The sequence below is a fragment of the Hemicordylus capensis genome, chromosome 15 (genome assembly GCF_027244095.1).
Source record: "Hemicordylus capensis ecotype Gifberg chromosome 15, rHemCap1.1.pri, whole genome shotgun sequence".
Lineage (NCBI taxonomy): Eukaryota > Metazoa > Chordata > Lepidosauria > Squamata > Cordylidae > Hemicordylus > Hemicordylus capensis.
The window spans coordinates 13,617,005-13,644,697 of NC_069671.1; the positions used below are offsets into that span (position 1 = coordinate 13,617,005).

Consider the following 27,693-nt stretch of genomic DNA (forward strand, 5'->3'; position numbering starts at 1 on the left):
CCAGACATTGGTGACAAACACCACAAGACCTTCCATCGCTTTCATGCCCTGCTTGCAAATGTTCATAGTCGACATTTTTAAGTTCTGTTGCTAATGCTCTAGAAACAGAATGCTGGACTAGATGGGAGTTAGGCATTCGCGACAACATTAGCAGTAGCTCTAAAACCCTTGAAAAGGAAGCACCTGTGAGGGGGCCGTAGCTCAGAGACGGAACATCTGCTTGGCATGCAGAAGGTCCCAGGACCAATCCCTGGCAGCATCTCCAGGTAGGGCTGGGACATTGGAAACCTTGGAGAGCTGCTGCCTGTCAATGCCGACAACACCAAGCGAGATGGAGCAATGGCCTGCCTTGGTGTAATGTCGCTTCCTAGGTTACCTCCAAGGTATTTCCTGCCATGCTTCCTGGTTTGGCACTACTAGGAACAAAATCTGGAAGCTCTCTTAAAGGACAAGGTGATTCTCTTGATTGAGCAGGGGGAGAGTAACTGGCCCTATCCACCCCCAGCACAGGACCTCCAGTGACTGTTGCTGGTATCTATCTTATGTTTCTTTTTAGATGGTGAGCCCTCTGGGGACAGGGATACATCTTATTTATTATTTCTCTTTGTAAACCACCCTGAGCCATTTTTGGAAGGGTGGTATAGAAATCAATCAATCAATCAAACAGACAGACATAGCTGTTAGCAGAACACTTCCATGCACAATTGCATAGATGGAAACACAGATGGAAACACAGTCAGCAGAAATCTGTGCTGTTACACTGGCAAAGAAGGAGATTCACTTGTGCAAAAATCTTACCTTGAAAAAATTCAAAAGTATCCATGCAGTTTGGCTGCAGCGGGCTAAGTCCTGGCTGAATCATGTCAGCATTTCCCAAGTGTGCTGGAAAAAGTCAAATACAGAAGTGAGCAGACAACGCAAAATCAGGTTTGAAGGTGCATGTTCTACTCACACAGGGCACAGGACAGGCCTGCCGGACCTCCATCCCACCCCCACGTTTTGTGAACTTGGAACATGCCCTTTAAAGACCCTCAACACTCCCCCATAGCTGCATGTTTCAGGTGAAGACTGGCAGTGTTGGACAAGCTGTCTTTCAGGGAAGCTTTGCCAATATTAGTGATCTCCTAACAGAAGAACCTCACTGGGGATCTCCTCACTGAAGCCTTCCCTCCCTCCACCATCTGCAGGACTCTCCAAAACAAAAACACCACTGCTCTGAAGGCAAGAAATTGCCTCTCCAGATCTGGAAGTCTAGATCTGGTCCACCAATTACCCATTAAAATAAACAAACCCACCAAACTGTTCGAATGGGAACCTTAGCGTGTGCAAAAGTTGCACGTCTTATCTTCTGGAATTACTCACTACACATAGGACAGAGGAAAGGGCGAGGCCATACCTATCTCTCTAGGATTTGGCCAGGAAACTGGCTGGTGAGACGAAAGTGTGGAAAAGAGGGTGTCTGGCAACTCTGACATAAGCATGTCGGTGCTGAAGAGAGAGTCCAGTTCCATAGGGACTGGTGTCTCTCTGCCGTACGTCGTCTTATGCAAAAGGAACATGTCATCGTCCTGGGGAGAAGGAAAGGAAAGTTAAAGGTGAGGTCCTGGCACTATACCGAGCTGGCAAGGGATCAACATGGCATAAACCTCAATGATTCCTCACAGTTTAAGAATAAAAGAAGTTGTCTCCTTTGGTTATCTTCTACCTGTGAAAAAGTGTTCTATCGTCCTTAGTCTTTCTCTTCTAAAGAATAAGCACTATAGCACACTCTCTCACCCGAAAGGAGATACGCATTTTTTAAGCAGAGCAGTTGGGATACAGTTTCTTCTAAGTTGGCACCTGGACTCACATTTCAAACCACTCATGGGCCAGGCTGCAGCCACTAACCTGAATAACCCAAACAGAGTAGCTGGCCAGAAGAATGATCAGGTTAGCTATGCAAAGGATGCTTAACGGGAGCAATAAACAGGCTCAGTGAAACTGCTTGTTATCTGGACCGTTTCCCCCTTCCTCTTTACAACTCTGCCGCTGGAGAATTTGCTCTGCTCCAGTCTGCAGATTTTAAAACCAAACTAAACCAGGTGCCTCCTTCCTGATCAACCTTAGGCAAACCTGGCTTTGGCTTTTAATATACAGCTTTGGGACTTGCCCCAAAAGACACAAAAGCAGACACTTACCCGGGCCAAGCTTGAAAGGTCTTCATCTTTGTGTTTCTGTAACTGGAGAGGGGAAAAGAAAATATCATTTTTCAAAACTGCAGCACAGTTCCAGAGATACCAAGGCACAGGAGCCCCACCTGGGTGAGGAATTCATACAGATTTAAAAAGAAAGATTCTGTCATCTCACCTGGGCTATGCCCTTGAGTCAATACAATTCAAATGACAACAGAGCACACAAATTAGAACAAGGTCAACATCAGGAGATTAACAGTTTACAGCAACTGAATTACCAAATGCATTTTCAATGCTAATCGAAAGACAGTTCTTTATAATCTGAACTGCTTCCACCCAACATACTTGATTGCAAATAAACATACCCTTTTCTTGAAGTAGGTTCTCCACTTGTGATACTCTCTGATGACTATTTCTATCCTTCGCTTCCAGTATTTTCCATCTATTGCAATAGCCTAATTGGGAACAGAAAAGACAATTGTTATTCCCATAGGGAAATGCAATGAAGTCAGTGGAGGGTTCAAAGGTGGAGGTTCTTCAAAGGAAGAAAATGAAGTCAGAGGAGGTTCTTCAAAGGAAGAAAAAAGTGGGGGAAAGGGGTGTGTCGGGTCCACGATTAACGAGGTTCTCCTGTAAATTGACAATAGTGCTGCAATTATACTAAGATGGAAACACAGGAAGAATGAAATGGGACCTTCTCTCGTGCGTGCATCATAGGAACATAGGAAGCTGCCATAGGTCTGTCTCGCTCAATATTGTCTACACAGACTGGCAGCAGCTTCTCCAAGGTTGCAGGTAGGAGTCTCTCTCAGCCCTATCTTGGAGATGCTGCCAGGGAGGGAACTTGGAACCTTCTGCTCTTCCCAGAGCGGCTCCATCCATCCCCTGAGGGGGAATCTCTTCCAGTGCTCACACTTCTAGTCTCTCTTTCATATGCAACCAGGGCAGACCCTGCTCAGCTAAGGGGACAAGTCATGCTTGCTACCACAAGGCCAGCTCTCTTCCCATCATTTACTCTGAGACTCGAGGCCCATGTACCTCAGGACGGCGGTGCTCATCAACCTCCACAGAACCATCCAGGGGAGTCACAAAATGGCACACGGGGTTCTTGCGCTTCTCCAGATCTGCAGCAGAAAGCAGAATATCAACAAGGCGCCTCTTGAGGAGGAGTATGCAGAGAGCCAGATTTCAATGGCATGCTGAGTAAGCCTCGGAACAGAGGGAGCCAGCTGTTGTATGGCCAGGGCTGTGCGCATACCACAATTCCACACAAGGAAGAGAAACACACTCAGAAGGTGGCAAGGGGAACAGAATTCAGTCACTGTTGGTGCCAGAAATTCAGCAGAGATTTCTGACCAGCAGGAAACCCTCCTTCAATCTCCACTAATGGCCTGGTCCACTCATTCATTCTACCTGCACTAAGATTAGAAGCAGGCCTCAAACGTGTGCTTCCTCTCCCAACTCCACCAACTGCAGACAGAGGTGAACAATTGCCCCAGAATGATCCCATGTTTATGTGAACACATGGTAGATGGGAAGAGAAGTGAACAACTGCATCAGGGAGACCTCACACCCAAACACATACTAGTTTCCACCCCCCCCGCCCCACTCGTTAGCTTCTATCCACAGTGAAGGGAGGGAATGGACATACGTGTGTGCGCCCATGTGCCCATGCACATGCTCTCCCTGACGCTTTTATGGGTCAAATTCCAGGGACCAAGCAGTGTATGAACAGGCCTTAAGGCAAGGGGTTCTCAAACTTGGGACCCAGGACGTTGCTGGGCTTCAACTCCCATAATCCCCAGCCACAATGGGGATTATGGGAACTGAAGCCCAACAATGTCTGGGGACTCAAGCGTGAGACCCCCTTGCCTTAAGGCTTAAATCACCCTCTGGGGCTCTACACCCTCTTGCTGTCTAATGTGTGAAGGTTAGCTACATGAAACAGAGCCTTTTCAGTAGTGGTGCCTGAGACACTGCCTTTCTTAAGTAAATCACCAAACTGCCTCATCTACAGGGTTCAGACAGGCTAAGATACTGCTCTTTCCCAAGGCATTTTGGGCAACAAAGCACTCGTTCTCCCTCTGTCCCGTCTGGCAATGTTGCATTATTTTAACAGATGCAGTTTTTATCATTATTAGGACTGCCTTGTTTTTATGTTGCTGTTGAGCAGCCTTACAGATCCCAAAGGATTTAAAAAAAAAGCAGAATAATAATATTTAAAATAATATAATAAAAGGGGTTCTTTCTTGCACGTCACAAACCAACTGCATGGCTCTTCCCGAAGCACTGAAGCATGTTTGGAACGGTTGTTACTCACATTGAATATACCAGGCCCTCCAGATGGCGTTGTTGAGCCGGATTTTATCCCTGCACTGAAGCTTCAGGCCTTTGAAATTCTTCCACTTGGGAGAAACTAACTTGCCGCTGAAACAAAGCAGAGAAGATTTCTTTGTATTTACCAAAGGCAGAGGAAGGCCACAACAAGCCAGGATGGCAACCTCAAGGGCCCACCCAGCGCGCTTTCCCTGAGCCCCTGGTTCTAATAGGTCCACCAGCCCTGGCAGAGGTCAGACGTGACTGTCAGACCAACCTTAACCACGGGTTTGGGCCATGTATGTACATAAAGCCCTTGGGCAGTCTTCAACCCTGGAGGTAGTGCAGGGTTGAAGACTACCCCAAGGGCTTGATGTGCAGACGTGGCCCAAATCCAGACCACAGAACCTCCAAGTACAAAGTAGTGGGTCCAAATGCAAAATGATTTCCAGAGGGGAAGCAGCGTTTGCTGTTTTTGCTGCGGCTGAGTCTTGTGGCACCTTAAAGACTAATTAACCAATCGCAGCAGAAACCTTTGTAGACTACAGTCCACTTGGTCAGATGTACTCCACAAAAAACTTGGGCTCCAATAAACTGCTTAATCTTTAACACACAAGAAGACCCTGTTATAAAACATAGCGCTTCCCATGACAGATACGCAGGTTCCCACAGCAAATAGGCGGATGTGGGAAAAGATTCCCAGCAGGCGGAGAGTTTGAAAATGCTCCTACCAGAAAGGGAAAATGGGTTTTCAGATTTTATGGAGTTTGGCCGTTTGTCTCCCCCGGAAGCTAGTGAGGAGCAAAACTGAGAAAATTTAGGTTCATTCCTTGAACTCAGCACCACCCACTCTGCTGAGAAGTAGCACCAAGAAGTCCTTGGAGGTGTGGGGGGGGGGCAAGGGGAGGTATTAACTCCAGCCTGACATGGGTCACCTTTGCACTCCTCAATGCTGCTCTTCATAAGCAAGTATTCTGTGCAAAAGGGAAAGCCAAAGCTTTGCTCCCAATGTACATTTTAAAAAACTGGTAATGTGAGAACCATCTTCTTGGAAGACACAGTATGGAAACACTTAATAATTTAAATAATTATTTTTACTGATTGTACACATAGCCAAAAGCACAGAAATGTAATTTCCACTCTTATGAGTATCTCATTAATAATAAATCATCAATGAAAACAACAACAAAATCATAGACCAATATAATAAGCAAAAGCTAGTGTACAAATGGTCCATGACCAGGGAGGCAGTCAACTTCTTGAGAGGCAGTACTAGCAAAGAGAAATCTATACTTACTGCTCTCTAGCAGCCTTTCCCAAATTTGATACCTGAGGTACAAGCCTAAATAGAACTGTCTTCACCAGTCAAATTAAGAGACTACATTTTTATTTGCTCGGGCAGAAAGGAACAGATGCTTTCCTTCTGTCATTTTTAAGTGTATTTAGCCATCTCTTCAATTTGAGTGTGAGTGAGTGAGAGAATGAATGAATGAATATGTGTGTGTGTGTGTGTGTGTGTAAGTGTTTCCCCCACTATAGACCAGATAAACCTATGGAAGGATATTTTTTCCTAATTGAAATGTATGTGAAACTATTTGTCTGGTGAAGACAGTCTTTATTTATTTTTACATTTATATCCCGCTCTTCCTCCAAGGAGGCCAGAGAGCAGTGTACATGGCTATGTTTATCCTCACAACAACCCTGTGAGGTAGGTTAGGCTGAGAGATACAAGACTGGCCCAGAGTCACCCAGTGAGCTTCATGGTTGGAGATTTGAACTCGGGTCTTCCCAGTCCTGGTCCATTTGGGCAACTCTGACAGAGAGCAGTAAGTGCAGATGCTCACAGGAGTGAGGGGAAGGACACTTTGGCCTCCAGCCCCTGTGAGGCTGCACCTCCCTCCTCCCAAGGAGACAAAGGGGAGAGCAGGCGGGGAGCTTGCTTCCTCCAGAACAGCCTCTGCCCCAACGACCAGCTGTCTACACGCTGCCCAAGTGGGGAAGGAGGACGTGCTGCCACTTGCGAGAAAAACACTGGGGAGCTGCCCCACTTCCACCCAAAGGAGGATGCCAGCAAGGGAAGGAGATCAGCGCCTGCGGCTGGCTGGGCAGAAAGGCCTGCTTTCATGCCACCACTCCCCTCCTGGCCTTGCGAACAGGCATCTCTCCCGCCTCCTCGGACCTTTGCCCTCCACTCCCATGCCCTTGAGGGGTCTGGCCATTTTCAGGCTACTGAATGGGAAAGATCTGGGACCTCAGCAGCTCCTGGTCAAGGGCTAGTGGCTTTTGTGGGCTGTGCAGGCTTAGGGAACTGGAGAAATGCTGGGCATGGGGAAGGGGGGATTTCCCAGTGCCGGAACAAAAGCTCTGAAAACCGACACCGGCAACGAAGGAGGAGACGAACGACAGCTGCCTTGATTTTCCTGGGAGCACCAGAGCCGGCTCCCACCGCCACCCGCAGTAATCCCATCACAGCTCACAGAGGCAACCGAGTCCATGACGGACTTAGTCTAGACAGGGCGGACGGGGCCAGCTGGCTTCCTTTCGGCTCCACGGCTTAGTGTGCATGACCAGCTTTTATCCATTTTCGACCCTTCAAGCAGGGCGGCAGATCCCAGGGTGGCGGTGAAGGGCGTGCTGCTGGGCTTTTCGAACACACATAAAAAGCGACTCAGCCAAGACCTGTAGCCAATTCACCACAATGGCGAGTAAAAACTGGCTGTACACACACACACACACATCCTTAGAAACCTGAGACAGCCATCCTTTCAAGAAGAGTCCTCTTGGCCCATGAGCCCAGTGACTAACCCCCTAGAGAAGGAAAACAGCACCGCGGCACTTGCAGCTTTTTCGGCGTTTTCACCCATACTTTAGCCCCACCACCCCAACAATTAGGGTGAAATTGCAGTCATGGGTTAGGGTAACACCACCTGGTTGTATTCTCTCCAGGGAGGAATCTTTGGAGGTCATTCCTGCCAATTCCCATTTCCATTCCTCTGGCAACATTGATACAATTTTATTTATTATTTATTATTACTTAAAATATTTACACCCCACCCCTCCAGTGCACTACTTGTTGTAGCTTGTGTGTAATTGTAAATTTGAAGCTTTCACAACACCATTGCAAATTGGGTTGGTCAGGACAATAAAAGAATGAAAACACACCGAAAACCCAAAGTGTTGCAATGCTACCACCTATTTTCCATATTCAGGGGTGCCGACCTTGTCCAGAATCACAATGAGCATTCGCCCCCACCCCAGCTGACTCAAGCATTGCAGGGCTGCACACTTGCCACATTTGGAGTACTGTGTGCAGTTCTGGTCACCACCATACCTTAAGGAGGACACTGTAGAACTGGAGAAGGTGGTGGGGAAGAGGGCAACCAAGATGATCAGGGGCCTGGAGCACCATCCTTATGAGGCAAGGTCTGGGGCTTTTTAGTTTAGAAAAAAGACAACGGCGAGGAGACATAATCGAGATGTATAATATTATGCATGCTGTGGAGAATGAGAGAGAGAGAGAGAGAGAGAGAAAGAAATATTTCTCTCTCTCTCGCATAACACTAGAACCAGGGATCATCCCATGAAACTGATTGCTAAGAAGTTTAGGACTGACAAAAGGAAGTACTTTTTCACACAATCCACAATCAACTTGTGGAATTCTCTGCCACAAGATGTGGCGACAGTCACCAGCCTGGATGGCTTTAAGAGGGGCGCAGACAAATTCACGGAGGAGAGGTCTATCAATGGCTACTAGTCTGAGGGCTATAGGTCACCTCTAAGTACCAGTTCAGGCAGAGCACCAGCAGGAGAGGGGGCTGCATGCCCTCAGCTCTTGCCTGTGGGCTTCCCAGGGGCATCTGGTGGGCCACTGTGCAAAACAGGATTCTGGACTAGGTGGGCTTCCTTGGGCCTGATCCAGCAGGGCTGTTCTTCTGTTCAGCTTCGGATTTCGGATCTTCATCCTGCAGATGCTGAACTACAACTCCCAGCATTCTGGACTATTGACCGCTGTGCCGGGGGATACTGGGAGCTGTAGTCCAAAAACAGTGGGAGGGCCAAGGCTGTCCAGCCCTGAGCTAGCCTCTTGGAGGCAGACAGAGGTCTGGAAATGGGCTGCTGCCCAGTGCAAACCAGCAAGGTCTGAGAGCCTGGAGGCAGGGCTGGCTCGGGCTTTTGCTGGGGCCTCATGAACAGCCAGAGACCCACCCCCACAACCACTCTGCCATTTGTACATCGTAGGGATCTCCCCAGAAGGTCAGGGGCAGCGGGAGAGAGTTTTCAGTTTGCACACTCTGCCTCCTCTTGTTTAGGGAGCGCCTCTCAATCCTGCATCCAATTAAATGAAGCTGGAATTGTTTGTGAACTCTTATGGATGTCCAAGGCCACACAGACAAACATCTGGCAAAACTGGCAGGAAACAGAAGTTTGCACTCCAGGATACGGCTGGAAGTTCTGAGGCCAGAGCAGAGCCAGCTTCTCACCAACATTATTCCCTGTTGAGCAACCACCCCACTGGACAGGACCCCAGGTGCTGCTGGGCTTCCCAAAAGAGGCAGGAGAAGTTGTGCACAAGGGAGGACTGTCCTGCCATTCAGGCAACCAGTCACAAGACGCTGGGGAAGGGAGGCAGCGGGGTTTGCATGAAGAAGGCGCTCTTGCAACATCCAAACCATAAACAGGGCTCTGAAACGCCAGCGGACACAGATTTTTCTTTCTTTTTCCAATACAGGTTTCAGACCTGAGCTGCAAAGTTTCCTGCGGGTGCTTAAAGACCTAGTGGGACAAGATTCCGAAAAGGCAAATGCATTTCAATTCAAGGAACTGAAAACCAAAAACTCAACTCCATTCAAGATTCATTAACTAAAAGGAGGCTAGTGGAGCACTGTGGCCAAGATACTGGACTTGGAGCCCATGGGCTCCCTAGCCTTGGGGACTCCTTGACTCAGCTCTAGCAGCACCAGAGTACCTGGGCTTCCACATCCCTTCCCTTGAGCATCCTTCCAGATACCTCCATCTGCAGAGGGAGGCCCAGTTCCACATTCCACCACCTCTAGATGTGCTGCTAGGCAGTATGCTGGAGAGGCCTTTTTGGTGGTGGCGCCTAGGCTATGGAACTCCCTGCCTCAGGAGACTAGCCGGGTCTCTCTTTCTTTGCCTTCAGCTGGCAACTAAATTTAGTCTTGTCCCAATGCACTTTTCAGTAGGACATTCTTGTAGGATTTATCTGTTCTTGATTTATGATTGCCACCCCTCCATTATTGGTTTTGTGGCTTTACTGGGTATAATTTTGCAAGGGTTGCTATTCTCCTTTTTGGAGACAGAAAGGAGAGGTATACATTGTTTAATAAATGATATAGGATCTCCAGATGGCAAAATGTCAAAGCCAGCTATAAAGCAGATTGTTAATTGATTGGATCAGGCTTGTAAACAGCCACTTTGCTTGGTTGGCTGCCACAAGGAAGCTGCCACAAGAAGAGACTGACTCCAGGCAGGGCAGTTTTCATAAGATGGACATGGGGGTTCTCTCCCACCCACCCCCTTCAAGCCACCAAGTGCCATAAATGACTAGCATAGGCACATGTGGAGAGGTTGGTTAGGAATTATCGTGGAGTTCTTTATATAGCTGGATTTCTCTCTCTCTGCCCCTCCCTCTCTCACACACCTCTCTCTGAAACTAAAGCAGCTCAAATGTCTAGCTCTAAATCACGCATGCTGCTCTCTCTTGGCTTTAATCTTGTGAGGAGAGATTCGTGTTCTTGGTCCAAGTTTATGGCAGGTCAGATAATAATTAATCACCAACCCAAGAGACAGGTAATAATACTTTAATTAACCTCCATCTCCTGAGGTGGCTTAAAACAACAACAAAAAAAGCTGCTAAATCCCAACAGGTCATGCGGCCTCCTAGTTAATCCTCTTTCTCTCAAGAAGAGCAACCATTATAATATATATATATATATATATATATATATATATATATATATATATATATATATATAAATTAAAAGAGCCTTTCCTGACATCTACAGAAAGGCCCCCGGGAAGACATGCTGGAAAAGGATATTAATTTGAGATGAGAAGCAAATTTAATTCATGACAAATGCTGACTGGCAGGAAAGCATCCATAAGCATTTCGGAGCAGATCTGATGGCTCGGGGAAGAAAGACAGACAATCAATACTTCTTACTGAATGCATATCAATGGAGGGAAAGGTATGAAGGCTTGCTGAGCTACACAGGAAACTTCATCAGTTGTCTCGAAAGATACACATTGTTAATGTGTTGCTTATGACAATTTAAGAAGAAAATAAGGACTTCTGCGGGATCAGACCAAAGCTCCATCTGGCCCAGTATCCTGCCGCCAACAGTAGTTAAAACATTGCCTTCAGAAAACCCAGAAGAGGAGCCTCCTACAGGCTAGTTTTCTATCTGCAGGGAATTGGTTGCCATGGGTGAGTGTCCCAAAGGGGTATCCCTCCCCTGCCAATTAAAGCAATCCGGTTGATTCAACCAGCCAGTGTGGTGTAGTGGTCCTAGCGTTGGACTAGGGCCGGGGAGACCCAAGTTCAAATCCCCGCCCAGCCATAAAACTCACTGCTGGGCTCTGGGCCACTCACTTATCTTTCAGCCTAAACTGCCTCGCAGGATTGTTATGAGGATAAACAGGACCATGTAATCTGGGCGCCTTTGAGGAAGAGCGGGATCTAAATGTATAAACAAAATAAATAAATAATAAAGCCAGACTGGCCCCTCGACTCTGCATGGGGAAGATCCAGCCAAAAACCTGGATTGCTCCTAGCTCTCAGCTGGTAAATTCCTTCACAAGTGGAAGGCTGCCTTCTGTTTGGACTTCTTCCATCCCTGAACGGAATCCAAACATAAATTGTGGAATGACAGTGCCCAGACCTTGCAGCATTGGCTGGCCTCCCCACACAAGTCGTTTCAATGTGCATGAAGAAAACAACAAAGCCCCAATTTACACACACACACACACCCCAACACCTCCGGTGCAATGCATTTGTCTTTTAAAAACAAACAAACGAACCCCCGAAACATGCCTTATGAGATGTTTAATTAGAACGTTTCAGCATCTTTGAATTAAAGTGCCAGTAACAGACAACTAACCCTGCGCCCAAGCCATGGTCATTCAGGGCAAAGGGCCATTTGGGGGCTGGAGGCTGGGCCCGCAGGCTGAGTGGAAGAGCATCCGCTTGGTCTGCAGACAGTCCCAGGTTCCCTCCTTGGCAACGTCTCCAAGTAGGAAGAGGAAGCCCTGGAGAGCCGCTGCCAGACCGAGTAGACAGCCCCGCGCCACAAGGACCAAGGGCCTGACTCGGTCTAAGGCGGCTTCCTATGTTCCTTCTACTCACAGTCTCTCCCTGGGAGTGGTGTTTGGTGGGTGGTGTTTTTTGTGTTTTTTTTTTAAATCGAATCTCTCTTCTGGGGAACTGGATGTGTGAATGCAGCTCTCCCTCCAAGCCAAAACTAACAATATTTCCTCCAACAAAGGCTCATTCAGAGCATCAGATAAAAACGCTCACTTATGGTGCTCCAGAGCAAAGAGGCCGCCGTGTAGGACAAACACATTCCTCGACTGAGCCAAGGGGAGCGGCTCTTTCTCTCCTGCCTGGGAGACTTTGACAGAGTCCAGCCGCTCCCGCTGACTTGCATTCGTGCAGATCCCCCACAGCACCCGCCAAAGCCAACCCGATTCCCAAACTCCCTTGGAAAGCTGAAGGCGGCGGCGGCAGCAGCCAACAACGCGTCAGTGCCATCGCGGCTGGCGGCTGCTCTCGTTGCTTTCAAGGGTGCGAGAGGCCATGTGCGGACGTTGTCAGAGGGCTGCACGGCTTGGCCCACCCAGGCCAGGAGGACACACTACAGGGCTATGGCAGCTGCCTCTCGTCGCCCCTCAAAGGTGGGAGAAGCAGTGCCAGGAGGACACGGCGTCCTTTCCGGGGTGGGAGAGAAGCAGCACACGCAGGGGAGCACAGAAAGGAGGGAGAAGACAGGACGGCTCCAGAGGCAAGTGGGCTGGATACATCTTGCCGTAGAACGGAAGCGATTCCGTACTAACAGGCGTTTTTCTACATGTATCTAGAACAGGGATGCCCAGCTTCAGCCCTACTGCAGGTGCTAGACTGAAACTTCCATCGCCGCTAACTACTCTACGGGACTCTATGGCAGGGGACAGAGGAGCGTAGGAAGCTGCCTTCTACGAGTCAGACCCCTGGCCCATCTAGCTCAGTACTGTCTACCCAGACTGGCAGCGACTCCTCCAAGGTTGCAGGCAGGAGTCTCTCTCAGCCCTACCTTGGAGATGCTGCTGCCAGGGAGGGAACTTGGAGCCTTCTGCATGCAAGCAGGTTGATGCTCTTCCCAGAGCAGCCCCGTCCCCTCATGAGAATCTCTTCCAGTGCTTTTAAGGGGCGGAGCCACCATTGGGAGAACGGGTTCAAAGAACCCGGGCCACCACCAATCAGCATGGCCCCAAACACGCGACTCAGGTCTGACGTCAGAAGCAGGGGGCATTATTTCAGTCCCAAGTGGGGCCGCGCGGCCCTGTTTGAACTGAAATGGGCCCGTGCTGCATTGGCAGCACGGCTGGAGTGACTCTCCCTGCCTTAAAGGCAGGGAGAGCCACTCCTGGTCTTTCTGCCAACACAGTGGGGATGACTGATCTCCCTCCAAATGAGGCTACACAGCCCCATTTGGGAGGGAGATCGGCCCACGCTGTGTTGGCAGGGCGGCCAGAATAGCTCTCCCTGCCTTTGAGGCAGGGAGAGTATCTCCGGCCCACGCTGCCCAACACAATGCGGGCCAATTCCCGACCACACCTCAGCATCTGACGTGGGGGCGTGGCTAACTGCCCCCCTGCATCCGACATCAGAACGTGGGTGGGGGGCCGGGGGGCCACCGCAGATGGGCCGCCGCCAGCCTCCCTATGGCTCTGAGTGCTGACATGTAGTTTCCCATGCATATGCAGACCAGGGCAGACCCTGCTGAGCAAAGGGGGCAATTCATGCTTGCTAGCACAAGACCAGCTCTCTTCCCGAAAGGAGTTGTTTTCAAAGCTCTCTCCAATTCGGCCTCAGAATTTTCTCCAAAATAGTGCTGGCTCCCTCCTTTTTTGGCAGAGGACCTTTCCTCTTATATAAAGCACCACACCTAGCTTCCACCAAAGGTTGCCAAGAGCCAGAAGCCTGTGTCTTATCAGCTGAACACACAGTAATGGAGAAAATCTGCCTGATCGGAGGGGCAGATGGAGGGGGGGGGGAGACCTCTTCAGAACCATGTTTGCCAATTGATAGGCACGTGATGCCAATTGTGGAGTAAACACAAGCATAAAAGCCTTGGTCACTAAAAGACTGCCAAGGAGGGTTCTTGTAGCAAGACCCACACTTAAAACCAGTGATGAGACATCAACTTCAGCGATTACAAATAGAGAAACAAGGGGGGTGGGTGGGTTGTTTTTATCATCTTAATTCCACACAATCTTCTTGGGAGAAAAAGAGATATGTTGTATGGACTCTTCAGTTGGCACAGCAGTAATTTCCTCGGCATCTGAGAAGACGGCAGGCTGGGAGAAGGGGAACAGAGGGGTTGCCTGGGAAATCTTCCTTTTCCTGTACCCCCGTCGCCACACACTTTATTTTTATCTCCCTTCCTGCCTGCTGCCCCTAAAAATAGCCATTGTAATCCCCGGGCCCTTGCCTTCCTCTCTCCACCCCTTTCCATTCTCCTGATCTTGTCAGAGTGTGAGCCTGCAGAGGAGAAGGGTTTAAGGGAGGTGAGACGGAATGCGGCGCGGCTAATAAAACTGCAGCCGGTTTCGTGAGCGGGCACTTTTTTGCGGGACCCAAAGGGGCGTGACGGCAGGAGAGCTGGGGCTGAACTCTTGGGAGTGAAGTCCTGGCCTCAACTCGAGTTTTCCAGCCGGTTTTAGTGGGGGTGGGCCTGAGGCAGCGAGAAGGCTGCCACCTCCATGCCATCAACCCAGCACGCTGCACAACATTACTGGGACGCTTAACTGCACTTTTCCTTGCCTCGTGCCCAGGTTTCAGCCTGACGGAACTCCGATAGGAAGCGTTCAGCCAGGCTGAGCCAAGCAGCCACGACAAACTGGCAGAGGCAGCGAATCAGCGCGGAGCGGGCTGGACTTGGGACTAGGAGACGGGCTCGGAATTCATCACGGACTCAAAAGGAACCGCCTCCATTCTCTCTCTGTAAAACTGGGGCTCGAATAAGGTGGGAGGAGAGCTGGTCTTGTGGTAGGAAGCGTGAACGGCCGCCTTTGTTAAGCAGGGTCCACCCTGGTTTGCAGTTGGATGGGAAGCTACATGTGAGCACTGTAAGAGGTTCCCCTTAGGGGTGGGGGCCACTCTGGGAAGAGCAGAAGGTTCCAAATTCCCTCCCTGGCAGCATCTCCAAGATAGGACTGAGAAAGACTCCTGCCTGCAACCTCGGAGAAGCTGCTGCCAGTCTGTGTGTAGACAATACTGAGCTAGAGAGACCAATGGTCTGACTCAGTATACGGCAGCTTCCTATGTTCCTATCTCCAGATAAGGCTGGGAGAGACTCCTGCCTTTAACCGTGGAGAAGCCGCTGCCAGTCTGTGTAGACAATGCTGAGCTAGATGGACCAAGGGTCTGACTCAGTAGAAGGCAGCTGCCTATACTGATCGGATTCTGAAGGACTTCTGTTTTAAACGGGGCCAGTGTTACAGAGAAGATTGACGTTACTGGAGCTAAGCAGGCCTGGCTCTCTTCGGTGCCCGCGGTTGAGCAAACGGCCTGGAAGGAAAGACCTCAGCCAATGCACCCTCCTGCACCACGGTGTGGCAAGCAACACCTGCCAGGAAGTGTGTGAACTGTGCCACATGCGGGATGGCTGAATCACGATCAGCGCTAAGAACTGGCACCCCCCCGCCCCCCCATAATCACCATGCAGAAGAAGCTAAAGCCCAATTGCTTCACCACATACTCAGAAGGTGCCAGGGCTCCTGGAACTGGGAGTCCACAGCTCTGGGCACAGCTGCCCCACAGAGTGACCCACTGCCATGGAGAGAAGCACAAGACCGTGCTTCTATCCACAGAAAGCGGCTCTTCAAGCAGCCTGCACAGCGAAAAGCAGGCTCCGTGCTCAACCCGCTGCCCTTTCACTCCTCAGCCCTGACACCGCCACATTAAAAATGGCTGCCGGAGGAGAGGTCGAAGTAACGGCCACCCAACAGAGTCGGGGAACCCGGCCAGGCCCAGCTGATTCCCTGCAGGCAGCAACTAAGGCGGTGCGTGTGCAGTTCCTCCAAACAAGAGTCTTCCAAAAAGGAATGGTTAGCATGTCCCTTGCCCCAAATAAAAAGGCCCCGTGGGAACGACTTCACATGTCATTCTATACTGTGCTTTTCACAGGGATAGACACTTAAGTTTAATTTCTCCTTTGCTGGAAAACCTGCCTGACGATTTCTATCTACATTTCTTCTTGCCAAAGACCAGTAAGAAGATTACTTGCAGAATAGCTAAGTTTTGTTATATCGTCTGTAAAATTCGTTCTGAGCTCCTGTAACTGCTTTCTGCACTGCTATACTCTGTTGTAACTTTTTAAATTTACTGGTCAATGACCGAAATAAAATCTACCTACTGGTGGGGATGGCGAGCGGGGCGGGGGAGAGACAGGACCTGACTGACTTCCCAGAACGGTGAGCTGTTTACCAGCATGCAACAGGTGGAGAAACCTGAAGCCAGCCCTTCTGTCACTGAGGATAATGTAGCATTCCCCGTGCAACATGACGAGCCTATAAATACACCCCAGACTACAAGGATCTCATTCTAACAGCCGCCTCTTCGTTGTAGGGTGGGGGGGGCAGGGGGGAAGAGTGCTGTGCAAAACCGGCTCTCCCACACCGAACCACCCCACAGGGCCGGCTCTCTCGAGCGTGGAAAAACCTGCACTTGGGTTACAACTCGGAGCGGTCAAAGGCTCAACGCTCATCAACAAAGCCACTGTTTAATTACCCATTTCAAAAAGCATCACACCGAAGAGAGACCAGGCGAGATGTCAACCGCGGAGACGACGCCAGTCCGGAACAACAAGGCAGAGTTTTTGGGGGGCGGACAGGACTGCAATGAGCCAAAAATGAAACGGGGATTTTAAATGAATGGTATCAAGGCAGCCACCGAGTCAACAGTGGGAAAACCGCATGCGTGCCCTTGAACAGTTTTATTCCAACTTTACAAGGTCCTTCGAAAGCCTAAGGCAAAAGTAAACACTTCTCCCTTGCCCTAAAGATCAGATCTCGGCCTCCCGAGTGTCAGGGCAGGCCTTATGCAGCGGCCCTTTCATTAAGGCGATGGGAGGGGAGGGAGGGAGGGAGGGGCAGGTCTTTCACATTCTTCGCCTACTCAGAGAACCTCCTCACACCTGCCACCTCTGGGCTGGCCACCAAGGCCCTGTGAAGGCTGTGCCTGGTTATTTAAGGGCACAAAGTGGAGAGGGGCAGCTGTCCAGCCCGTGGGCATTTCTCGTCCTGCAGGCTGACGCTTTGATCCACCCATTTATCCAGCAGCAACAGTTCCAGGGTTCCATTAAGGGCAGCCGAGAGGGATACAGACAGATACGGCCGGCCAGGCGAGGCAGCAATGCCCTAGGAAGGCCACCTGTGTGGGTCGCGGCACAGAAACCGACAGGAGCTGCCTCCCACCTGCACTTCAGTCCTACTCTGCTTCTCAGCCAACACTGGCTCCCAAAGCCGCTCACAATGAAAATCCACCCAGTTTAATCGGAGAAACACGGGAGAGTGTGTGTGTGTGTGTGTGTGTGTGTGTGTGTGTGGCGTCTCTCATTCCACCTGGCTGCAGCAGAGAGAGGGGAGAGACAGCAGCAGGGTCCACTCCATCAGCTCAGCTGGGACCAGCAGACATTTGGCTCCTGCCTCCTCCTCACGGGCTGTTCCAGCTGCTCATTCTGCCATTTGAACCTTTTGCTGCCTGAAGCGGTTGATTCTCCTCTCCTCTCCCTTTCCCCTTTCCCCTTGGTCATGTCTATTCAATGGTAAATCTTTACCGTGTCTCTTGTTAAGTCTTTGCACAGTGCCTAGAAAGCATCATTATTTATTTATTTTTTATTTATTCCGATTTCTATACTGCCCTTCCAAAAATTGGCTCAGGGCAGTTTACACAGAGAAATAATACATAAATAAGGTAGATCCCTGTCCCCAAAGGGCTCACAATATTAAAAAGATAGACACCAGCAACAGTCACTGGAGGTCCTGTGCTGGGGAGGGATAGGGCTAGTTACTCTCCCCCTGCTCAATCAAGAGAGTCGCCACATTAAAAGGTGCCTCTTTGCCAAGTTAGCAGGGGTTTTTACTTACCTAATTTTTTAGTAGAGCAAACCTCCTGGTCCCTGGCAGCTGATAGAAGTTGCCTTCTAAGAGAGAAACAGAGAGTGGAAGGAGCTGCCGCAGGGGGGCTGGGGGCTCGGCTGAAAGGAAAGGTGGGTGGGTGGCTGTTTGGAGGGGGGGCAAGATGCCATTTGGATCTTCCACCTAAGGCATCGAAGCGTCCCCTTTGGGCTTCTTTCTTGTTTATTTCCAGAGCTGGCCCCAGGCTCACCATTTCCCCTGCAGGAATGCTTCTGGAAAGATTCCCAGGAATGAACACCTGTGGAAAACACTTGAGCAGAACCACCACCACCACCACCAAAAAAAGCATGTTTTTGCCTAGCCTGAAGCAGCAAGTAGCAGCAAATGAGTGTACTAGTCTCAACACATGGATCTTCAGTTCTGTTGCAATGTCTTCTACATGGAAACTTTCCCAGGAATCACAAGGGTTGTGAGCTTATTAAAAACCAAGGGAAATCAGTGCCTCCTCTGGGCACGACGCCTTCATATCTTTCAGCCCTTTCAACAGTCCACCTCCAGCACCTGAGGAGTTAACTCAAAGCTGACTCCGGCCACCTTAATTCCCCCCTCAGAGCAGCCACACTCAGCCAGGGTCAGATTTTTTATTTTTATTTTGAATGCTCTGTGACCTGACTAGTGATGGGGCCAGAGATCACGGGAATAGCACGTGTGCTTTATGTACACAAAGTCTCAGGGACAATCCTTGGAATCCCCAGATAGGGTTGAGAAAGATCCTTCTCACTCTGAAACCCTGAAGAGTTTTAGTGTAGACAAAACCAAGCTAGATGGGCCAAGGTTTGACTCTGAAGAAGGTAGCTGCCAATGCTGATGTTCTAGGACAAAAGCCAAAGGAAGGGCAGTTCCATAACTCATTCACCTCTATAGATACCTTATCTTGCACCTTTACAGCAGTTATATACAACCATTCACTGCAATTCTTTTTGAAGTTCATGTTGCCATTTCTCAGTAACTATCAACTAATTCGGTTTCTGTAACTATGCAAGCATAAGAACCCCTGCTAACTGGGCAAAAGGGCACCTTTGAACATGGTGATTCTCTTTATTTAGCAGGGGGAGTGTAACTGGCCCTATCCACCTCCAGCACAATACCTCCAGTGACTATTGCTGGTGTCTGTCTTATGTTTCTTTTTAGATTGTGAGCCCTTTGGGGACAGGGATCCATCTTATTTATTTATTATTTCTCTGTGTAAACTGCCCTGAACCATTTTTGGAAGGGCAGTATAGAAATTGAATTATTATTATTATTATTATTATTAATAATAATAAAATTGAAATTGAAAGGCTGCAGCAGAAAAAGACCAAAATAATCCCAGTGGTAACTGGCACCCTAGGTTCAATTCCAAAACAACTTGAAGAGCACCTCAACACAATAGGGGCCACAGAAATCACCATCAGCCCATTACAAAAAGCAACTTCACTGGCAACAGCCTATATTTTGCGACGATATCTATAATAACCAACAGTATTGACGATAAAATTCAGCCATCCCAGGTCCTTGGGAAGGACTCAGTGTCTGGATATAACAAACCAGTCAATAACACCTGTCTAACTGTGTAAACAAGAAACAACAACAACAACAACAACAGGCAATGATTTAAGTAACCGGGCGATGATTGAGGAAGAGAGCTGGTCTTGTGGTAGCAAGCATGAACTGTCCCCTCTGCTAAGCAGGGCCTGCCTTAGTTGGCATTTGAATGGGTGACACATGAGAGCCCTTAGGGGATGGGGCCACAGCTCGGTGGAAGAGCAGAAGGTCCAGGTTCACTTCCTGGCAGCATCTCCAAGTAGGGCTGGGAGAGACTCCTGCCTGCAACCTTGGAAAGCTGCTGCCAGCCAGTGTGGACAATGCTGAGCTAGATGGACCAAGGGTCTGACTCGGTGGAAAGCACAGCTTCCCATGTTCCCATCTTGTTTGTTGTTCTCATGAATGCAATGCTTTAAACTACACGACCACTGTTTGACAAGAAATTGACTCAATCTTTTCTGACTGGCCAAATAGACAACCCTCCTCCCCATGAGCAGCCTCCAAAAGCAGCTTCCATGGACAACACATTACCACCATGCACTAGAACTGTAGCGGGCATCTGTGATTTTTTTTTTTTTTTTAAGGACTTGGAAACAGTGGGCAGGTGCACATGTCAGAGAGTCCGTCTGGGAAATGCTGAGCAGTGCTCTCTCCAATTTTTCTCATCTGTGTGTGGAAAGAGTTCTGTTCTGGGTGGCAGTATCAAGGCAGTGTGCGCGCACGTGAATTCAGAGCGGGGCCTTCCTGGTTCAACCTGAGCGGGATCTAAAATGAACTGAGCGGACATCCAAAAGTGTGTTGAGTGCGCGCACAGGTGCACGCCTTAGAGGGAACACTGGTGCGGAGGCTTCCTCTGCAGCTTATTTTTAGTGGCAACACCCAGGTTTGTCCATGGAAGATGTACGAACACCCCGATTAGATGCCTCGGGCCCTGGCCATGTGCAGAGGCTCTAATGGGAAGAAGGCCCTTCCAAAGTCAAAGGGACTCAGCCAGGGAGGCAGGACAGGGTGATGAGAAGTGGAGGGCTGCCACTTGGCATTCTCAGCAAGCACTTAGCACATCAGGGCACTTTGCCTTATCAAGTGACACTTAATTATCCTATAATGCGGGGAGTGTCGGTGAGAGGAGTGCCAGCAGGACCCTCGTATCAGCCCTTGACAAAGCCAGCCATTGGCTCCGTGACCAGCTCTCAGCCAGCCAGCCGAGCAGCCACAGAATCCAGCAGCAAGCGCCCACACCTCTGACAAGCCCGATGAAATGAGCTGGACTGTTCACTTGTCTGCTGAACGAAGGGCATGTAAGTGGATTACCGGCCTGAATTTCCCTTTGCACATTTGCAGAGAGACCGTGGATGGTGTCAGCCTCCTTGCTGAACAACCACCTTCTGGTAGGAGCAGGGAAGCTCCGGGAGAGCTGTTTGTGTCTAGGGAAAAATATAGAGAAAGTAACAGGAGCATCCAGATGCAGGCTTGGCGTCTTTTCACAGAACGACTCAGAGGCCGAGGCTGGTCTTGAACAAGCTGAAGGTGGAGGGGCAGACCACACAATACAGGCAAAAGGCATATGACAAAGCCCTGAAAGTGAGCGAGAGAGACTCTGTGCGCCTGTTGCATGGAAAAATTATAACCACAAGGACTGCAATGCATAGCTGTTTAACCAGTTAATCCATTTTTTTAAAAACCATTTTTTGGATCAAATTAAAAAGCGACCCTGGCTACTCAGGCAGCACATTTCCCCACATACTTAAATTATATTTAAGACATTTGCAAGAACTATAGATGGGAGACTGTAGAAGAGGCATCCAAATGCCTCTTCTGAAATGTGTGGATTATCTGGAGACCATTCTTGTCACGATTCTAATAGTAATCATCTGTTTTGCAGCAGGAATTAGGGATGTGCACAGAACCAGGCAGGGGTGGTTCGGTGGGTGCGGGGAGGCGGGGCAGTGTCTCACTTTAAGGGCAGGGGTGGGGCACTTACCCCTCCCTCTGCTTTCCCCCTGCCGGCATTCGGGATTGACAAAGTTCTAGGGGGCGGCAGCATACCTCCCTGCTGCCCCATCCGCTCCCTGGCCGGAAGTAGCTGGCACATGCATGCCGGGCACATGCGCACGCCACACTCATGCTCATCAGGCGGGCCCACGCACGTACATGCATGCCAACTACTTCTGGCCACTTCTGACCAGGGTGTGGACGAGGCGGCAGGGAGGTACGCTGCCACCCCGTAGGACTTTGCAAATACCGAGCGCCAGCAAGGGGAAAGCGGAGGCAGGAGTAAGTGCACCCTCTCCCTCCCTTAAAGTGCGACACTTAGTAGGAATGGATGGGCCTTATGCGTTATAGTATGTGTTGTGGTTTACTGACTTCCTTCTGGGAGGAAATGCAAATGTCTGCCCGGGAACAGTTCTGGGAAAGGTTATTTCACAAGCAACAATCCCAGCAATGCAAAACAGCCCTCAGGACCAGCAGGGCAAGCCTCACCCTGCCACTCTGGTTTAGTAAGGAAGCTGACACAGCATCTCTTACCCACAAGACACACTTGCACAAAATCCAGTCACTCCTGCCAAATCCCAAAGGAACTGGCCTTTCAGATTTAGAAGGGAGGATGTGCTTGCAGTGGTGGGGCCAACAGCACAGTTCCCCCGTGCACAACCCCACCGGAGTGTGTTCCTCCACACTCACTCACTGGCTACTGCTATCCTAACCTTTTTTTAAAAAAATAAAAATAAAAATAAAAACAGAGAGGCAGGCTGTAGAGCCCTATCCTGCACATTCCAGCTAGGAGAGAGAACATGCCCAACCATCACCACCCTGCAGTGCTGTTCTGGCTGCCTCACTCAGATTTGGGATAATCCAGGTGAATGGAGAAAGGAGCAGCGGAATGACTGCTCATCTACTGAGTTTCAGAAAACCCAAAGCAGGAATCTTGTGGCATCTTAAAGGGCGGATTTATTGTGGCAGAAGTATGCCACAGTAAATAAAAGCAGTTCGCTCCAAGGTTCATAGCTCAAAAGCTACTGCAGTTGGGGATTATGGGAGTCAGGCATCCATAAATTTAGACTTAGCTCACTCGCCAGCCATTATCTGTGGTCTCCACCATCCCTCTCTCTTCTCTCAGATCCTTTTCTGAGGTAGAGGTGAAAAGCAGGTCTTCTGTCATTTGCACTGGGATACGGAGATGGCAGGAAACAGGGGTGCCCTCTCCAACTGCTCAGAAAGGATTCCTGCTGCTTCTTACCTTTGCAAAAGTGGCAGTGGAAATGAGACCTCTGGTGAGGAGATCTGTGTGGTGCTGGGTGTCCCACTTGCCAGAGGGCTGGAAGCACTCACCAGCGACAAGTTGGCAAGTGGGTTTGTAGGTGCCTGATGGGAGTTGTAGTACTACAACAACTGGGGACCAGTGTTCCCTGTAACAGGGATTCCCAGATGTTGTTGATTACAACTCCCAGAATCCTCATCCAAAGGCCATTGCAGCTGGGGATGCTGGGAGTTGTAGTCAACTTGCTGGGAATCGCTGTTCGAGGGAACACTGCTGGACTCAAGTTTGAGAACCCTGGGTCAGCTAGTAGCAGACCAGCTACTTTCTAGCATTTTTACAGATAGAATAATAATCTGTTGGTCTTTAAGGTGCCACAAGATTCCTTGTTTGCATCTGCTGTAACAGACTGGAACACTTCAGGAAGTAGAAATATTTACAGACTGACTTGCAAATGGCCATACTAACACCAGGATCCTGTTAAATAGACTGATCTCAGAGACCAGCTGGTGAAAAATCTCTCCTTCTCTCCATACTTTGTTCTATCAACAAAATAATTTTCTGCTGCACTCCTCCTGCTGTTACTTGGGGATGCCACAACCAACACCCACATAAACAGGCACTTATTTGCTACAGGCAAGATGGCGAGATCTCTGCCACTACTATAGGCTGAGGGCTGGTCTTATACCTACAGCAGAATGGGGTGGCAAAAGAGACTATAGGCTGCAGGTGGAGAATACCATTTTTAGCATGCTTTCCTTTAGGAAAGTAAGCTTAAGAGATCACCCAGCATTCTCTGTGTGTTCATATGTGTCCCTGCCTATCAAATTTGCAATGCCTGGACCAATATGAACCAAATTAGATACAGTTGCAGGGACACCTCAACAGCATGGTTTGTCATCCACCCGGATTTAAGATTTGTGAGCCGTCTAGGCAATTTGAACCAAATTTGGTACAGCTGTAGTAAGTGACACATAAGGACACCTCGGTGGTGTAGTTTGTGATGATGTCATCCTCCCCAATTCAAGATGGCAGACGCATGAACGTTTGAGGCGTAACTGGGCTGATCTACGAACTGCCTACCGGATTTGAACCAAATTTGATACAGTTGTTGGGGCAAATAGACACCCCTCAGTGGCATAGTTTGTGATGATGTCATCCACCCCACTGAAGTGGACTAACTTAAGGATGGCAATTATCAATTAAGATTATAGTGAAAGGAAAGTAGGCAGATTTGTTCTTTAACTTGTTTACAGATGCCCTCATCCAGACATGAAGCACTGCCCACAAGTAAAAAAGGAAAGGAAAGCCTATCTCATGAGATTCAGCCTTGTTGTAGAGAGAGATGAGGTAGTGGACCTTTAGGAGAGGGAAGTGAGTGCCTGATCAAACCCTTTGCAACTACTGTTGCTTGCAGGAAGGCAACCTAGACATGTTCATGCTACAGTAACTGCGCCACGCTGCAGCAAAAGGAGGCCATGGGGGAGCTGCTGTGGCAAAGTTTGGGCCCTGGATATCTGAGGGACTTCCTGCTCCCAAGCATTTCTGCCCACTTGGCAAGGCCATGGGAGGGGGCTCTGCTTCACGTGTTGACAATGAGAGAGGCTCGGCTGTTGTGCACACGGAACTGGGCCTTCTCAGTTACTGCCCCCAGGGCTCTGGAATGCTCTCCCAGAGGGCATCCACTCCTCACCATTTTTAGAAAGCAAGTGACATCTTGGCTTTTCTTGATGGAGAGATTCAAATATGTTCTGGGGAGTAAAGTGTTTCCAGGAGCCTTTAGAACACTTGCAGGAAGTTCTTGCAAGCAGCTCAAGATGCTCCAGGGATTTGTTCACTGTGGGACAGGTCAAATCGCATCTCAAGGAAGGGCACCTCCTACAGGCAATCTTGGTGGTTGCTAGTACAAGCATACCCTTCATTACAATAATGAACATTAAGACCAAGAATGTCAAAAATAGCACACTGTAGTAGAGCCCATTCACAGTTTAAGGAACTACGTGCATCATGTTCTTGAATCTGCACAGTCTCAGAGGGGTTCTCAGGTCTCCAGTTGTTGCTGGACTACAACTCCTGAGGATTATGGGAGTTGCAGTTCAACAACATCTGGGGGCCCAGCTCTGAGAACCTCTATAGTATCACCTTCTATCACCAACAGGCCTTCCGAAGTATAACTGTTCACTTGCAAGGCTGTTTTGGAAGCTGTTTGAGAGACTGCAACACGATCCATTTTTAAAACAAACTTCCCAGACACTCAAAGATTATGAAACACAGACATTACAGCAAAGTCACTGGAACACAGGAAGCTGCTTTATACAGAGTCAGACCATCAGTCCATCTAGCTCAGCACTGTCTACATAGACCGGCAGTGGCTTCTCCAAGGTTGCAGGCAGGAATCTCTATCAGCCTTATTTTGGAGATGCCAGAGAAGGAACTTGGAACCTTCTGCATGCAAGCAAGAAGATGCTCTTCCAGAGTGGCTCCATCCCCTGAGGGGAATTTCTTAGAGTGCTCACACATCTCTCATTCATATGCAACCAGGGCAGACCCTGCTTAGCAAAGGGGACACAGCATGCTTGCTATCACAAGACCAGCTCTCCAGTTATAAAGCGGGCTCTGTTTGCAGCCTGAAGATAGATGGGTTGGGTTCCCAAATGCTATTCAGATCACAAGGCAAACTAGAAGCAAACACTTCCATTACAGTTAATGCAGCAGCTTAAAAAAATTAATTCAAGTTGTGATTACATGACCTATCCCTTTTCAAACAGTCATTTCATTTCCACTGAAGATGCTACTTGAGTGTTAATGCATTTTTTTTAGGGAGTAAGCCCCACTGACCTCAGAGGGACTGAGTAAAGAAACACAGGATAGGGCTGCATCATGCCTTGGGACTAAAAGCCCACCAGTCAACATCATGCACTAGGACAGTGATCTTCACTATTTTTGAGTGGGGGCCATTTTGGCAAAAAGCCTTCAAGGTGAGAGGCATTTCCCACTGCACTGACCTCTGCACAGTACTGGGCGTTTCTCAGTGCTGAGAGGGCTCTTTAAGAGAGGCAGAACCCTCTCAAGAGCTCTATGTGGAAAGTGCTGAGAAGGGCTCATGCATGCCTTCCAAGATTGTGCAGGGACTCAAGAGCATTCCAATCCCCTTAAAAGAGCCCCATAGCTCTGGACCAAGCATGGCACCGCATGGCAGGAATGGTCATTTCCGCATTGTGCCGGGGGGGAGGGGGGTGTTGCGCAGAGTATTCAGCCTTGCCCAAAGCTTCACACAGGCCCAGTAAACGATTAGTCAGGGAGCTGCACTTAGGGCTGATGGGGGCCACCACTGGTCCCCAGGCCTTACAATGAAGAACACTGGAGTAGGATGTCCTGGGCTTGTGGAGATCAAAGGAAGTCAGATGAGGAGGTGGACATATTACTCCATCAGTTACAGTAAAGAGATCACTCAATGCAACGGCCTGCCCCAAACAAGACGACTTATACCTAAAGCACCTCCTATAGACAAATGTTCGACCTGTTCATAAAGATGTCCAAGCAATGGGATTCCACACTGTCCCTAGACAACTTGGTCCACTGGCACACTGTACCGATCGGGTCCGGACCCAATTCCTACTGCTTTACTAGCAAGCCATCTTTCTGAAGCATTCAGCTGTTCCTTCTTGCTCACCTTGTCCGTCCTTCTACCTTGGGCCACAGACACTGGTGCCACTTCATCTCATATGAACCTTAGACAGGGCCCCAGGTCCAGCTAGAAAGCATCACATACCGGAGCCTGACCCACAGCTCAGAGGGAGACTGCTCTGGAACCCCACACGGACTCTCTCCGAGCTCCTTCGAGAAGGGGCTGAATACAAATGCATCACACATAAGCAAGTGTAAGTATGAGCCCATCATCAGCTTGGAAGGGACTTGGACTTTGATCCCTGCATCCAGCGCACTGCGAGGCTGAACTATGAGCCTGTCACCACCCCACCCCAGACATCTCATGAGGACACAGGGAGCCCACTTCAGGCTCAAGAGGCCCCTGCTCCCACGCCCAGGATGCTCATGTTCCCAAGGAAACGCAATACAAAAGAATATGCACGGCTCTCCTGTGCATATTCTCTTTAGGTATTCTCTCTCTTTAGGTATTCCTGCTTTATTCATTAACGACAGAACAGATTAACCAGTTAGAGCCAAGCTAGCAAATCAATTCAGCAAGCCAAGTCAGCAGGGAGATGTGGAACAGTTTCGTCAAGGACTGGGGGAGTTTAATGAGACACATGATACAGTCCACTTTCCAGGGGCCTTTGTCCTTGCCTGGGGAGAACCCCCTTTTCTCCCACAGACCTCCTATGCTGGCTGCCAAAAGAGCTTCCCATGGCCAGCTCAGCCGCTAAACTGAATGAGGGGGACTTCTTTGGATGCAGCCCTAGACTGGTCTCTAAAACAGAACAGCAATGAGTGAGTGAGTGAGTGAGTGGCTGAGAAAGAGACACTATGCTACACACAATAAAGCAGATATCAGTGGGGTTTTTTTAATTGGATCATTTGTGGCTAAAAGGATTATGTGAAATTTTGAGTACCTCTAGACGTCTGCAACTTGTCAACAAACTCTTAATCTGGTTAAAACGTTCTACTTGACACGCTTCATATTTTCCAGGACCAAGGCGGCGGCAACTCTGTGAAGCCAGCCGTTCACGGCGACTCTGCACTGTCAGGGGAGCACTTCCACTCACTTGGGGGAACAGCACCGCCACGGGCTTCCCCCTCCCCCAGCAGCCCCCTGAGCCACCTGCCACGCTGTGGCTGAGGGTCCCGCAAAAGGAGCTAAAGGATGGAGAAGGGGTGGGGAAGCCACATTGCCTACATGAAGCACCTACCTGAACCCCTGCTAACTTGGCCAAGAGGCACCTTTTTAATGTGGTGACTCTCTTGATTGAGCAGGGGGAGAGTAACTGGCCCTCTCCACCCCCTGCACAGTGACTGTTGCTGTGTCTGTCTTGTATTTCTTTTTAGATT

At 49.4% G+C, this 27,693-nt stretch overlaps 1 protein-coding gene across 3 annotated transcripts in view; it reads right to left on the bottom strand.

Annotated features, from left to right (window-relative positions):
• MLXIP (MLX interacting protein) overlaps positions 1–27,693 on the bottom strand; it is a 57,005-nt gene that overhangs the window by 23,381 nt on the left and 5,931 nt on the right. For all 3 annotated transcript variants that reach the window (XM_053279582.1, XM_053279581.1, XM_053279583.1), the window contains exons 2-7: positions 4,492–4,598; positions 3,210–3,295; positions 2,537–2,626; positions 2,178–2,219; positions 1,397–1,568; positions 799–882 (exon numbers count right to left, since the gene is read on the bottom strand). In XM_053279582.1, coding sequence (XP_053135557.1) covers positions 799–882; positions 1,397–1,568; positions 2,178–2,219; positions 2,537–2,626; positions 3,210–3,295; positions 4,492–4,598 — 581 coding nt within the window. The remainder of the gene's footprint in view (positions 1–798; positions 883–1,396; positions 1,569–2,177; positions 2,220–2,536; positions 2,627–3,209; positions 3,296–4,491; positions 4,599–27,693) is intronic.